The sequence below is a fragment of the Lactuca serriola genome, chromosome 8, assembly GCF_051521515.1.
Source record: "Lactuca serriola cultivar US96UC23 chromosome 8, Lser_US96UC23_V15, whole genome shotgun sequence".
Taxonomy (NCBI): domain Eukaryota; kingdom Viridiplantae; phylum Streptophyta; class Magnoliopsida; order Asterales; family Asteraceae; genus Lactuca; species Lactuca serriola.
The window spans coordinates 17,504,283-17,519,872 of NC_136415.1; the positions used below are offsets into that span (position 1 = coordinate 17,504,283).

Below are 15,590 nucleotides of genomic sequence, written 5' to 3' on the forward strand. Positions count from 1 at the left end.
TTGCGTAAGCCAAAAACCGCTTGAACTAAAATTCGAGTTTCAGGCCGTGCACTGCTAAGCCGAATCTTAGAAAAATCATAACTTCTTCATACGAAGTCAGATTTGGGCGTTCTTTTTATCGATGTTCTTAGTTTAACATATTCTACGACTTTTGTTTAGATTGATAAGGCTAAAAAGTCTTCTATCGTAAATTCACTATTTACGTCTCCCGGTGTCGTGCCGGTTTTGCCGTAAAACTTCGGCGGGCCATAACTTCTTCGTTATAGCTCGGATTTCGGCATTCTTTATATGTACGGAAACCTTGAGACGTATTCTACAACTTTATGTAGAGATATCAGGATTATCTCACACTTTAATTTTTGACGCTCATTTTTATTCTTTATTAATTATACATTTATAATTAAATAATAAACACATAAACACACATAATTCACATAATACTCAAATATTTTATATTTATTACTTCAAAAAGAGTTACAATAGTTGACCTAGACTATTACATTGACAAAAATGCTTAGCCCTGAAAACCCGGGCGTTACAATATGCCTGGTAGGGAGGTGAGTGTGGGCGAGGTCCCGTATCTCACCAATAGCAGAGTGTGGATGGTGTTCCACATCTCAGTAGCAGCAGATTAGGGGCGAGGCCCAAGTTAGGGAAGGAGTGAGGGTGGGTTGGGCCCGTACCTCACTATCAGCAGGAGTATGGACGGGGTTCCATGACTCATCAGTAGCAGGACAAGGGCGGGGCCCAGAGATAGGCGAGGCCTTAGGAAAAGATCCGTTAGTATGTGTTGAGCTTCTGTGATGTGATGTGATAGGTTTATGTGCTATTATATGTTAGTGGGTGAGGCCCTGTGACAAGCGAGGCCTAAGCAAAACAGATCTGTATCCGAGCGGGGCTCGAAGCCAGGCGGGGCCGTTGTAGCGGGCGAGGCCCAAGGTAGGGGGCGAGGCCCAGGATAGTGGGCGTGGCCCAGTATGTGCAGTATGTGGTTATGCATGGTATGTGGTAGGGTGAGGAACTCACTAAGCTTCGTGCTTACGGTTTTCAGTTTTGGTTTCAGGTACTTCCGGTAGCGGAGGGAAGAGCTCAGGGTGATCGCATGGCACACACCATAGTTTAGACCGCCTGGGAATGTTTACTCTGATAACGAACATGTATTTTGGAAACTAATAATCTATTTATGTTTTGAAATGATGAATTTGCTTAAAGTAATGTTTTATTAAAAGAAATTTTTAAGTCTTGAATTTTGGGACGTTGCAATTCCTTAAAGAATAAATGCTAAAAAAAGGTAAATAACACATGCTATATATATTATAGAAGACGGTAAACCATAATTTCAAGTAAATTACCTTTTTTCTTGTGATTAACGCACAAATTTTACCGCCAATTCCACGAAGCTTTCCCTCCTTCACATTGGACAAACATTTTTTTTTCTCAAAACGGTCGATTGGAAGTGAAAAGTAGGGTCAATGTACTGAAGTCGTATTACACGTACACTAATGAGAGCGGGTAACCTAGGGTTATCGGATAAACTAGATATCTTACATGTTTGGGAAATAATAATGGTTAAATCGTACAAAAATATAAGACAGAACTTCAAAAATTGTCCATGTGCTTTTCGAAAATTTGAAGTTTAGTGCCTAATTTTTAAAAACCTCACAAATGGTCCCTGTGGTTTCAAAACTTATAACAAATGGTCATTTTCGTTAACTCCGTTAGTTTTTGACCGTTAAGTGAAGGGCAATTCTGTCATTTTACTACCACATGGACCATTTATGAAGTTTTGCCTTATTTAAAAAAAATAAAAAAATATAATTATTTAATATTAAAGGATCCAACTCTCTCTCTCTCTCTCTCTCTATATATATATATATATATATATATATATATATATATATATATATCTTCCCTTCCATTTTTTCTTCATCACCGGCCAAGAAGAGGCTGCTTACCATCGGAGTTGCCTCACCTTTCCCAGCCTCCTCCGCCCTCCTCCTTTGAATATGTGATGCCGACAAGAGTAGAAAGCGGGCAAGACACGTCGACCACAATCGACTTCCTCCATCGTCGTCCGCCTCCATCCCGACGGTGTAGTACCCTAGCTCACCCCTAATTTTTCCCTTCGTGATTACGACCAACCCCGACCTCCCATACCACCCCTTCGTGCTCACCACTGTCGCGTAGCACCCTCCGTTCCCACAGTCCCATTGTTGGGTTAAATACCGAGGAATAAATGAACTCGCCGGAAAAGCGGGATCGCCGGTCTCGACAACAGATCTTCCACCCCAAACCTTTTCTACTTCATGCATGTTTTTTCCCTTCTCGGATTGATGAAGACGATGACCCCCAGTCCATCGTTTGTAAGCTCATAGATCATGATCACGAATTTGAGATCTTCATTGCTCCGCCTAACACGATCGATCATCGGTCACTTAGCTGTGAGCACACCGAAAGCATCATAAGTCGTTGGGCTCGAGAGAGCAAATTACTTCGTTAAGCCGCATATTTTCTCAAAAATCAACATTATTCCTCCTGATATCAACAAGAATGATTCACGTCAATTAGGGTTCAAGCGACTGCTATCGGATTGGGGACTCTAAAGCCCGAATCAGGACTTGAAAGATGGAACATCAAAAAAATGGGGAAGAAGATGAAGAGATTGAAGGTGAAGAGGATGATAACTACAAGCATTTAATTGAGAAACTAAGCTTGATCTACACTAGCACTCCAAGGAATTTCACCATCATGGACAGGATACTTCTATAAGAAAAATCACATTTAAATTTGACTAATCATCCTTTGTGAGCTGTAGAACTCTTTGCACAAATGGCTATACTAGTGTTGTAATTTGATTTTTGAAACACAAAACTCTAATTTGACTTTTGATTTAGAAGATGAAGATGAAAAATAAGAAACGGGGTTTTATGTGTGTGTTTGGGTGTATGTTTGAGAGAGAGAGACCCATTAAAATTAAATAATTATATATATATATATATATATATATATATATATATATATATATATATTAAAAATAAGGCAAAACTTCATAAATAGTCCATATGGTAGTGAAATGACAGAAATACCCTTCACTTAACGGTCAAAAGCTAACGGAGTTAGCGAAAATGACCATTTGTTAAAATTTTTGAAACCATAGAGACCATCTGTGAGGTTTTTAAAAACTAAGGACTAAACTTTAGATTTTTGAAAACCACAATAACCATTTTTGAAGTTTTATCAAAATATAATATAAATGCTTTTTTAAGCAGTGAACTATTGTTATACATAGTTTTTTTTTTTCTGTGGTTTTCCCTATCTAAAAACAAAAAGAAGCAAAAGGTTTGGTCCATTTTCAAAAGTTGAAACCCAATCCAACTAAAGCATCAACATTTGGCCCAAATCATGGTGATGCCACCGCCCACCGCCGATGGAAATATTTTTCTATGACCCGAAACACGACATACCGTCCCCAACCACTTCGGATTAACCGTGGATTGGAATCGTAAATATTTCTAAGAACATGCATACACGCAAGACGCCATTAAAGAGAAAAACAGGAAGAATTATGAAGCAATAGGAGCTACGGAGCTCGTAAACCTTCAAATCTTGCGTTATGTTTGCTAAATTATTTCACAAAACTCCGCAGCAACCATCACAACAGGAGGTAATTTTCACCCTAGATTTCAGATTCGATATATGGCTTTTTAGCGAATTTAATTGCTTCATCAGTTGCATATTTCCGTGTCTTAGTCTCTGATCAGCTCAAAATTTAGTCTCTTTCGTTTTGTGGAGCTTGATCTTGTTACGATTTGTTTAATTATTGAGAAACAACAGGAAATTGAAACAGAAAGCCATTGAAATTGATAGATGGAGTTGTTTAATGCTCATCAGTAGTTTATGGATAAAATCTCGGCATGAAATGTAAAAATGATGTCTGCCTAATTCAATGTAGTTCGTTAACAAACCTTACATATGTACATGAACACAAGGGTTTAGGAGCAAAATTGCATTAGGTAAAACTACACAACCAGCTTCTGAAACCATTTAGCATTAGGAACATGTGTTTATAGACAATATTTTTACATAATCTCTGGCCAACTACTGCAAGTCATATCTTATTTCTAAGTTTTTCTAATACCATTTCTTCTAATTGGTTGCTACAGTATTTACTCTTATCATATGTTGTGTTGTTTGTAGCAAAATAGCATACTTGTCAATGCGTTTTTGCTATACTGGGCCTTCAAATCTATCAAACTATCTTCTGTTTTGATAATCTATTCTACAAATTGCTTTAATTTTGAAAATCTACACATGCTTTTTTTGCAGGATGATGATCCACGATTGAAAGACTTTGAACCACGTGTTGTTGTTCATTATGGGATCCCAACTACTGCATCAATCCTGGCCTTTGACCCCCTTCAGCAGTTACTAGCTATAGGAACACTGTGAGTACAATATTCATCTTTTCAATAGTGAGCAACACTCTTGGCTTCTATACACCCATAAAATATTATTCTATTACTATTACTAGTATTTGCTTGATTTCTTTTTTGTTTTTCTGGTACTGTAGGGATGGCAGGATAAAGGTGATTGGTGGTGATAACATTGAATGCCTTTTAATATCTCCAAAGCCAGTACCCTTGAAAAACCTAGAGGTTCTTGAGCTTCTCTACACCCATAATATATTTAATTTGTGTTGATATTGGTGGTTTGAATTTTATTGTCTACATAACAACACTCTGGTGCTTTATTTTTCTTTATTGTCCTTTAGATATAGTGATATACTGGATTCAGAAATTAATTAATCACATAGACTTAGATATTGTAGGCATTACAGAGAGCATGAATGATGTCTATATTTGGTGCATTTAGCTTAGGGCATATTACAGAAAACCATTATATATTGGACAGTTTTACGTTTTAAACACTTATACTTTATTTTTTTCAATCAAACCATAAAAGTTTCAGACATTTTTCCAATTTAACCATTTTGACTTGATATACAGGTCATAATGGGTAGTATACTAAATTGCCGGTGAAACCCAACATAACAAAATTACCAGTGAAACCTAATATAACAGGTCAGAATTGTTAATTTGGAAAAACTCTTGAAAAATTATGGTTTGATTGGAAAAAATAAAGTATTAGTGATCAAACCACAAAACTGTTCAAAATATAATGGTTTTTCTGTAACTTGCCCTTTGGATTATCATTCACTACTTTGTTATGTTTCATGTTGTTCTACATGCAATATATCTTTTCGAACATAGAAATAATGTCACCTCTTGTTTCACAAACATTCTTCTGTTTTCTTACAGTTCATACAAAACCAAGGGCTTCTTGTCAGTGTCTCAAATGAAAATGAAGTACAGGTATAATATCCATATGTCCATTTAATTTCATCTCTTATACCCTTACTAAAGTGCTTATGATTTTGAAAGGTTTGGGATCTAGAACGGAGGCAGTTGGCTGCTAATTTACAATGGGGATCCAATATAAGTGCATTCTCTGTAATTTGTAGCACCAATTACATGTGAGTTTCCCAAAAAGTTAACTTCTTACATTTCAAATTTTCAATATACTGTAAAAAGATCATAGGAATGTTCATGATTAATTGACTACTATTGCAAACAGGTATGTTGGAGATGAGTATGGATATTTGTCTGTGTTGAAGTATGACATTGAAGAAGGGAATATCCAACCCATGTCCTATCAGATTCCTCCAGATCTCATAGCTGGTAATGCAATTTATCACTAGTGACTTCTACTAATTGATAGTTGTAACTTTTTTATATAAATCATATAATTAACTATTACTACTTTCCATTTTGGTAGATGGAGGTGGGGTTCAAATACCTGAGCATCAGTCTGTTGTGGGACTTCTTGCCCAACCGTGTTCCACTGGGAAGAGGTATGGAAAATAATTAATCTTTCTCTTTTTGGCTTATCAATGCAATTCATTACTTATTTTCTTTCTTTATGATCTGTAGTTCAATCTGTCACAATTTACAGTAGTTTTCTTCATCTGCAGAGTGCTGATTGCATATCAAAATGGGTTGATAATTTTATGGGATGTTTCTGAAGATAAAGCTTTACTCATCAGAGGCTATAAAGATCTCCAACTGAAGGACGAAATAGTAATTCGTTCTAACAACGACATCAAGCGTGAAAGTATAAATTATAAATCAGATGAAGAGCAGATAGAAAAGGAAATAAGTGCTCTCTGTTGGGTTTCTCCAGATGGGTCAATACTCGCTGTTGGTTATGTAGATGGAGATATTATATTATGGAATTTATCCACTAACAATCAGAAAACAAATAAAAATACAAAAAATGCTGTTAAGTTAAAATTCTCTTCAAGTGATAAAAGACTCCCAGTTATTGTTCTTCATTGGTGTCCAAATAGTCAACGTAACGGATCCGGTCAACTCTTTGTCTATGGAGGCGATGATATTGGATCTGAAGAAGTCCTAACAGTAACATTTCTTTCAAACCACTTTACTAAATACTACTCCATGTCCCTGATTTTTTTCTTTTCTTTTCTAATTATTTTATATTCTGGGTTTTGCAGATTTTGAATCTTGATTTGTCATCAGGGATAGAAGCTTTGAAGTTTATTAAACGTTTTGACCTAACACTTGATGGCTCTTATGCTGATATAGAATTGGTACCAAATGTTGGTGCAACAGAAAGTAATTGCACTTCACTCTTTGTGTTGACCAACCCAGGTCAACTCCATGTGTATGATGATGAATGTTTGACCGGATTAACATCTGGTCCATCTGTAAAACCAGTTCAATGCCCTGTAACAATACCAACTGTTGAACCGAATATGACTATTTCAAAGCTATGTTCTGTACCCAAAGATGGGGATTTTCAAAGAGTTCTCAATGAGGTTGTCATTTGTAGATAAATAACTACTAGGATTGTATTTTTTTTATTTGTGCTAACTTTTGTTTTTATTAACTTCATGTTTGAAGACAGTTTTGGCTGTGAAAAGTGAATTAGCATCACCTAAGACTCCAGGGAGTGGAAAGTGGCCTGTGACTGGTGGCTTTCAAAGTCAACTATCTTCAGATGAAAATATTGGAGTTGAGAGGATATATATTGCAGGGTATCAAGATGGCTCTGTTAGAATATGGAATGCCACATTTCCAGTTTTCTCCCTGATTTTTACACTTGAGTTGCAGGTGAGTGCCATGGGTATGGTTAAGAATGTCATAAATCATTCAATCTTTTGATTAAAAACATGTGTCCTTAGGTGGAAGATACTGAAGGAACCGAAGTCCCAGGTGCAAGTGAACCAATATCAGCCTTGGATTTTAACTCAAAGACATCAAGTTTAGCTGTTGGCAATAATTGTGGTCTGGTATAAACTTTTTTCTCAATTACCATTTCCTCCTATCTATGCAACTGCAAAGTATCTGACTGTCATTAGTCAGTTTGTTTGAAATAGATCTTGAGGTATTATCTTTTTAAAAGATGGTATAGTATTTATTTATTCCATGTTCTATATATACAGGTTAATCTACTCAAATTAGTTGGAGAAACCAAAGAAACGAATGTTCCCCTTGTGACAGAAACCGAACGTCAAGGTCCTATTTGTAAATTCATACATCTATTATCTTCCCAACAGTTTGAAGTTAATAACATAATTGAATATCATAACAGAAATTGATTTGCACCATGGGAATGGATGGCAATCAACAGCTGTCATTTCTGTTCTAAATTCACCTATACGAACCCTGCAATATACATTTTCTGGAGCTAAAATTATTGTTGGACATGAATGCGGTAAGGTAAGCATCATAATAACAACAGTATTTAGAATTTTTTTTTATTTGATTAAAAATCATTTCTAACTCATTTTTTACATATCAGGCTGCTGTACTTGATGTTCAATCATCATCAGTACTGTTTCTTACTGACTGTTTAGTCGACCCTAGCTCTCCAATTGTTTCTCTTGCCATGAAAACATATTTACAAACTGACACTAATGTTCCGGAACAATCTGGAAACACATCTACAAGTGGTCCAGAAACAGAAGTGGCTTTCTTATTGACCAAAGATTCACACATCATCTTTTTGGATAGTAATAATGGTAACAAGATCTGTTGTTCTTCAGTAAACCCTAAAGAATCAACTGCAATCTCGGTGTACATTTTAGGCAAGTTTCATTCCTTAGACTACTAATAAATGTAAAGGTTTATGTAATGATTTAGCAACGAACTATTTCGTTATATTTTCATTTAGTCACTAATATATTTTAATGTCTAGTGTTATTCAAAATGTACCATTATAAAATGACTAAGTGAAACATACAAATTAGTTGGTTGCTAATTCATGACAAACTGTAAATGTAGTTAAATAATTTATATATGATTGTTTTTTTAAACATTTAAAACTTGTCGTTGTTTCTAATGGAACATGTTTGCATGCAGATGAAAGTTTTTCTGTCCCAGAATTACCTGAAGAGAATCCTGCAAACACATCCCAGGAAACTACAAATGAAAAAGAGTCTTTAAAGTCAACAGAGCCAGAAAGTGAGTCAACAGAAGCTGAAGAAAAAACCTCGAGTCAACCCATTGAACCATGGAAGAATTTTGTAGATTCACTCATTTTAATTTGCTGTGAGGATTCACTGCTTTTATACTCAACCAAGTCTCTACTTCAGGTGCCCCACTTCGTTCTATATCATCTTCAGTTCTTTTTTTTTTTTTTTTTTTATATAATTTATGTTACTGCTTTTTATTAAAGTAATATATATCTTCTATCAGGAGAAGCCAAACTTCATCTGCAAAATTGATTTGGAGAAACAATGTCGCTGGACTACAATTTTCAAAAAAAATGAAGTGGAATCTGGAGTGGTTTTAGTGTATTCGACTGGAATTGTTGAAATCAGGTGAAGTATTCTTTCTCACTTTTCTGTAAGGGGCATATTTGTAATTTTAACTTATTTTGCTGCAGGTCATTGCCAGATCTTAAAGTGGTGGCAGAAACTTCTCTAATGTCCATTCTCAGATGGAACTTTAAAACTAAAATGGAGAACACAATGAGCTCTTTTGGTAATGGCCATATTGCAATGGTTAGCATTTTACTCATCTAATTTTTATTACCTGTTTTTTATTAATTGTTTCTTCAATTTTTTGAAAATTTGGTCACTTTTAAGATTTGCTTCTCCATTAGGTGTACGGGTGTGAATCTTCTGTTTTGTCTCTTTTCTCCTCTGAAAATGACTTCAGGTCTCTCTCTCTCTCTCTCACACACACACACACACATACTGATTGATGGGTTTTGGTATATGATATTTAGGATACCGGAGGGTTTACCTCGCCTTCATGATAAAGTTGTGGCAGAAGCTAAAGAGGCTGCATATAAATTCGCTCTTAGCCAGAGAAAACAGGTTGAAATAGAATTGTTATGTGATTTTGTATATTGGTATTTTGTTTGATGAAACTGCTTACATATTTATGTGACCTGTCTTGCTTACAGAATGCACCAACGGGATTACTTGGTGGTATCATTAAGGGAATAAAGAGAGATAAGGGAAATGAAACTGAAAATATAGAGGAAACTCGAGATGTTCTTGTTCCCAAGCTTGAAACCTTGTTTTCAAGAACACCATTTTCAGTTTCAGATTTGGATTTGGATTTAGATTTAGATTTGGGAGATCATGAGCTCGATATGCCAACCAAATTAGGTTCTTAGTTTTTAATTATTTATCTTTCTCACCTCATAATTTTTATTTAACTAATTTTTTTTTTCTATAGTTGTTGAAAGAATAGAGGCTGAACCTAAATCTCCTTCGCCACCATCTCCGGCTCCAGCTAAAACTGAGAAAAGTATGATTCAAATCCTGAAGAATATATTATTCTTATTTATTTATTTATTTATTTTTTAATTTTAAGAAAAGAATTAATAATGTTTCGTTGTGGCATGTAGACAAGCAAGTGGAGAGAGATAGATTACTTGAAGGTGGCTCAGAACCAAAAGCTAGGACAACAGACGAAATCAAAGCTAAATATCGAAAAACGGTAGTCTAATTTAAAAAAGTAAAATTTTGTTACTAATTAAAAGAATATTATTTTGTAACCTTGTTGAATTTTGATTATTTAGGATATAGCGGGTGCAGCTGCTGCAGCTCAAGAAGCAAAAGACAAGCTTCTAGAGCGACAGATGAAACTTGAGGTATCGATTTAGTTTATTTAATTTTTCTATGCTCGTCCCCTCTTGATTTTTCAATGTTCTCCATTTTCTACTTTCTACTTTCAGCTTTATTGCTACTATTGGCTTTCCAAGTATATGCTTTATGCTTTAAGCCCCCCGATTCTTATAGGTTTTTGGGTTTAAATAATTTCAAACATATAGTATCTGAATGTGTATTGTCATACTGTATTATTATATGTATGTTTTTTGAGCAATAATATAATGATGGAAGACTAGTTGTAGCTAATGATTCATCTAAAATGGCACCACCATTACTTATCTTAGTGCCTGCTGCTGCTGCTGCTGGTGGTAATTTTAGGTCCAAGAATTTTATGTTGGATAATAGATAATAATGTCTGATATTTGGTAATTTTAATCCACTCAGTTTACTTTTTTAATCATTTAATGTGATGTGGTAATCAATCTTACATTTTATTTGACAGAAATTAAAAGAAAATGCGGAAGAACTGGAAAGTGGGTCCGAGAATTTTGCATCAATGGCAGAACAACTTGCAAAGCAAATGGAAAATAGAAAGTGGTGGCAGCTTTGATTTCAATAACTCCACCCATTCATTCATTTCTCATCATTTTTTTTTATCAAATAATTAATGTGTCTACACAGTTTATATTATACTATATGCATATCGTGTTCAGTTGCATTATTTGTGTATTTGTTCTTTCCAGTTATAGAAATTACATTATTTGTAAACAAAACATGGACCCACTAAACTATAAACAAAAGAAATAGTCTTACAGTGTGTTGCGTATTTCACTTATTTAGGTAACACATCATGGAGGCAAAGTTTATTACGTTTAATAATTTGCTCTAGGTATTAAATATTTGATTTAAATGAGGGAAATACGATCATTGGTTCTTTTAAATATTGTTTATTAAACATTAATAAATGTTTTATGAGTTGTTATACATATGTTTATTAGAAATTTATGAATGAATTCAATGTACGTCATATACGTTGACTGAAGACCAGACTACATCCAGCCTTTGGTCTTGGTCTATGGTTTGGATAATCAAGATTCAAATTTTGGAAATTGGAAGGGTATATGGAATTCGTAACTAATAAGTATCACAAAAAATTGTTCCATTGAAATTTACCAGCCTCCGTGCTCTTGATGATTGTCTGGGATTAAAATAAAGAAGAATCGTAAAAATAGTTAAACTGAATGAAGAGTTCTAACAAAACAAACATTTTTTTATACAAAATAAATATTTATTTTGCAGTGAATTATTATGAAATGATTTTAGGCTGAAAAATATATATTTTAATGGTTCACTTCTCTCACACCAAAAAAAAAAAAAAAAAAAAACTTGGAACGAAAATTTAATGAAAAATCATATATTTTGAAATATATGAAAAATCTCGAATCTCTCAAGATATAAATATGTATACCCAATATATAATTTGTTTTTCTAGAAAAGTATTTAATTCTTTTTATTTTTTATCTTTTTTTGTGAAAGAGCATTAAAAAACACATTTTGCAATAAAAAGTCATCTCACAGTAACCATTATGAAATAGGTGATTAGTTGGTGTAAGATCATTATTTAAAATATGCGAGTTTATTTATAATAACATCATTTATAATATAGTTTTCCGAAGAATATTATTTATTTTGTTTCTTATTCTTTTGAACAACTAAGATAATTTATTTATAATTTATAACTATGACATGTCATCGCTCCAATGATTGTGTCTGCGGTCAAGCTTTACCAAAATGTCGTTTTAACAAATATTGTGTGCTTAAATGCACCAATGAGAATTCAAGAAATAATAAATAATTAAATAAACCATTAAGGAGTATTTTGGACATTTTGTACTTTTAATTAAGGAGATCATAATTGAAATCCTACAATTATGGAAATAAAGTAAATATATTTGACCTAGTCCTTCACCTTCGTTTCCTGCCATCATTTCCGTCTGCTGTCATCAATCTAAACCATTTCAATCAGCCTTCATCTTCCAGATTTTCGTTTCAGTTTGAACATCGATGGATGTTTGATTAGAGATAGCTTCAACACGAATCTTGAAGAGGAAAGGGTTCGATTTGAAGATAGGGGTATAACCAAATAATGTAAAACCAATTAAACACCAATCAGGGTAAGGTTTGATTCTTATCTCCTTCGTAGCCGACATTCTATTCACTACATCAGTTGAACAATTTGATTTTCAATTGCTTTTCAAGTTTCTATTAATTCTCAGGTTCAATTTTTCTTGCATCTTTAGCTTGTACTCAATAATTAACTTGAACATGTTAGGCTTGATGTAATTTCCCAAATAAAGTTAACCCGATTCCAAATCTTTTATAATAATATGTTTGTCAACTTATTTCTGTTGCTGATCTTGTATATTGTAGGTATACCTTTAGAATTTGGTCTTCAAAATTCTGCCTTTAAAGTGTTTGTGAAAAGTCTTCAACGAATGAGAGTGAAAATGCAGACTTTTATACCTTTTTGTGAAAGGAGCAGAGAAAACTTGAAGTAAGCCCACGATTGCATGCGACAATGGGAAGATGTTGACATATCTTTTACTGATGCACATGTAAGTCTTTGTTATTATTCACTGATTCTTTTTCTACATAGAATGTTGTGAATGGAGTAACATATGATTGATTTGTATGATATTTGTGAATAGCCTGTTAATAAACACGCCATGTAGGGGTGTTTTTCTTTCTCCATCGGAGAATAAGGCTGTAATATGTTTTTGAAGTCTGTAAATATAGCTTGCTCAAGGCTTGTTTTCATGTTAGCAAGAATGTCATTCAGTTTGGATTTAGAATGTAAAAAACAATAAACAGGTGTAAAATAGCGATTCTGATAGAATATTCAAAACCATTCTGCAAGAATAGTTTATTCTGTAAGAATATTTATTGTTGTATTCTGATAGAATTGTAGTTAATTGTTTATATGTTTAATGTACATTTGTTACAAGTGTATCACTACAAAATATTTTGCAATAAATTTGTGATAGAAATGGCTTGAAGAATGGTTGAAGACATGATGAGAAATGCTTGAAGAATGAATTAAAGAATGATCACACTCATACAATGTAATTAAGAATGTTGTTATTTTTTAGGAATTACACTTGTTATTTTTTCAGAATGTTGTTATTATTCAATGAATCACAATCATACGATGTAATTATTTGGTATATTATTAGTTTAAGAATCGATTTTGTGTATTCTTTTAGAATGTATTTAGTAATTTATGATTGACATTCTGTCATTCTGACAGAATAAAATCGAAAATATATTTACTAGTTCATGGTTGACATTCTATCATTCGGACAGAATAAAATCGAAAAATATATTTACTAGTTTATGTTTGACATTCTATCATTCTGACAGAATAAAATCGGATTTTTAAATTTGAATTAGTTTAAAATATTCAGATTTTTTAAAATAAAAGAATTAATTATCCTTAAAAATCCGAAAATTTCCTTTTTTAATATAGGTTAATTGACTAAAATGCCCTTATGCTGAAATTAGTGTGATTATATGGTACATGTTATCATATTCTAATATCATAGACCCTCAGATCATGACCTTTGATTCTATTCCATCCGGTGGTCCAGATCTGTGCATTCTGACACACAATAGTTAGTAGAAACAATATAACCTAACCCTATATATAATAATAATAATAATAATAATAATAATAAAAATAATAATAATAATAAAAATAATAATAATAGTTGAAATTACATTAATTATATACAAAATCATCGCGTTAAGTCACGCTTTACAAATGATGTGGCTCGCCAATGCTCGGAAAAACTTGAGGCTTAACATTGCTGCCAAGTCATGCCTTAAATTATTTATAATCTTGGCTATTCATCAACCAATCAATATTCTTTAGCCACATATCTATTTGTTGTGATATTACATTTTATTCCTTTATATTATTAACATTTCCATTATGTCCCCTTAATCACAAATTATATTTAAGGGAATTTGAGTAATCTAACCCTTATAAGTGACTTTTTAGACATAAATGATCAATTTTTTTTAATAAAAAATAACCACATTCTCCGGAACACCTTGTTCTGGAGAGCTCTTCGAAATTACGAAGTACGGTTCCGGACCATGGTTTTGGAATACAGTTTCCTAGGGTTTTTTCATGTGTAACATATGGTTTCTCTTTTAGCGTAAGTTTTGGTTTTATATAATGTATAACTTTGTTTTTATAAAATGTTTAAGTTTTGCTTTTATAAAATGTATACCTTTTGGTTTTATCAAATATAAAATGCAATTAGAATCAACAAACAAATAATAAATACATAAATTAAATAAGAGCAAATTACACGAATGGTCCCTATGGTATAGGATAATTTATGCATTTGGTCCCTAACTTATTTTTTTAACTCGGAAGGTCCCTACTGTTTGTTTTTGTTACGCGCTTGGTCCCTGTCTTACTTAAAAAGACTATTTTTCCCTTGATTTTTTTAATTTATTTAATTAAACACACCTCCAACCATACCCCTCTCACCTTACATTACCTACCCTACCATTTTTCCGTATTTAAATAATAGTTTTTTTAAGGTAAGACAGGGACCAAGCGTGTAACAAAAACAAATAGTAGGGACCAAGCGCGTAAAAAAACCATATAGTTGGGACCTTCCGAGTTAAAAAAATAAGTTAGGGACCAAGCGTGCAAATTACCTCAAACCATAGGGACCATTCGTGTAATTTACTCATTAAATAAATGATGTGTCTGTAGGTGGTATTACAAATACAATGTTTAAATTATTTTTGTCTTTGTATCCCAAAAAATTTCCGCTAGTCATTTTCAATAACCCAAAGCCCATGGACCGGTTTACCTTCTATAGAAATCGATTTCCCAGTGATCAACAACTCCAGGAACCAACACAAAAACACCCCACAATCCCCTCTGTTGTCAATCTGTTGTGGTACGTTTGGGGTCTTTTCCAGGGTCGTCTTAAAGCTCTCAAGTGGGATTGACTCAGTTGGTTCGGTACACTAGTAGTTGATTCTTAGTAAAAGTTTGTGGATGTTGGTCGTCATACCTATAAACCAATCCTCATTTCCCGAAAAGTAGCCTCCCTTTCAATGACTATCATATATAGTCATTTTGAATGTCTTAATATCCAAAGTACTCAAAAATCAATGAGCTTGTGGTATGTTGATTGGGATGTAAAGCTACAAAAAAGTTTAGAAATAATTAATTAGTATATTGTAACAACTGTGATTTGAGGTAATGCTAATTATTTATTTTTGTAATTTATTGTTGGACTATGAGGGTAATGATGGACTAATTGAGTTGGGCCTTTTGATTTGGGCCGTTAGTGAGTGAGACGACTGAAGACGTACGTTGGGCGTAAGCTTGGCGTACGCAGGGCGTAGTAGAAAC

General features: G+C 33.5%; 1 protein-coding gene across 2 annotated transcripts; it reads left to right on the top strand.

Annotated features, from left to right (window-relative positions):
• The first annotated feature begins 3,459 nt into the window (after positions 1 to 3,459).
• LOC145066376 (uncharacterized) lies at positions 3,460 to 10,959 on the top strand. 2 transcript variants are annotated; one of them, XM_079013606.1, is made up of 24 exons: positions 3,460 to 3,664; positions 4,327 to 4,445; positions 4,571 to 4,655; positions 5,319 to 5,372; positions 5,442 to 5,533; positions 5,635 to 5,738; positions 5,836 to 5,911; positions 6,032 to 6,476; positions 6,572 to 6,895; positions 6,981 to 7,190; positions 7,262 to 7,369; positions 7,523 to 7,595; positions 7,672 to 7,799; positions 7,882 to 8,167; positions 8,442 to 8,674; positions 8,778 to 8,902; positions 8,968 to 9,085; positions 9,187 to 9,242; positions 9,313 to 9,403; positions 9,493 to 9,700; positions 9,771 to 9,842; positions 9,943 to 10,034; positions 10,117 to 10,188; positions 10,650 to 10,959. In XM_079013606.1, the coding sequence occupies exons 1-24, from the start codon at positions 3,614 to 3,616 to the stop codon at positions 10,755 to 10,757; spliced, it is 3,330 nt and encodes a 1,109-aa protein (XP_078869732.1). In that variant the 5' UTR covers positions 3,460 to 3,613; the 3' UTR covers positions 10,758 to 10,959. The 2 variants fall into 2 exon arrangements, with proteins under 2 accessions (XP_078869732.1, XP_078869733.1); XM_079013607.1 differs by lacking the exons at positions 3,460 to 3,664; positions 4,327 to 4,445 and adding an exon at positions 5,007 to 5,081.
• Positions 10,960 to 15,590: the final 4,631 nt, after the last annotated feature.

Coding starts and splice junctions, on each gene's coding strand:
- LOC145066376 (XM_079013606.1), top strand. CDS start 3,614: ATGTTTGCTAAATTATTTCACAAAACTCCGCAGCAACCATCACAACAG. Junction 4,446..4,570: donor TTACTAGCTATAGGAACACT/GTGAGTACAATA, acceptor CTGGTACTGTAG/GGATGGCAGGATAAAGGTGA. Junction 9,404..9,492: donor CTCTTAGCCAGAGAAAACAG/GTTGAAATAGAA, acceptor TCTTGCTTACAG/AATGCACCAACGGGATTACT.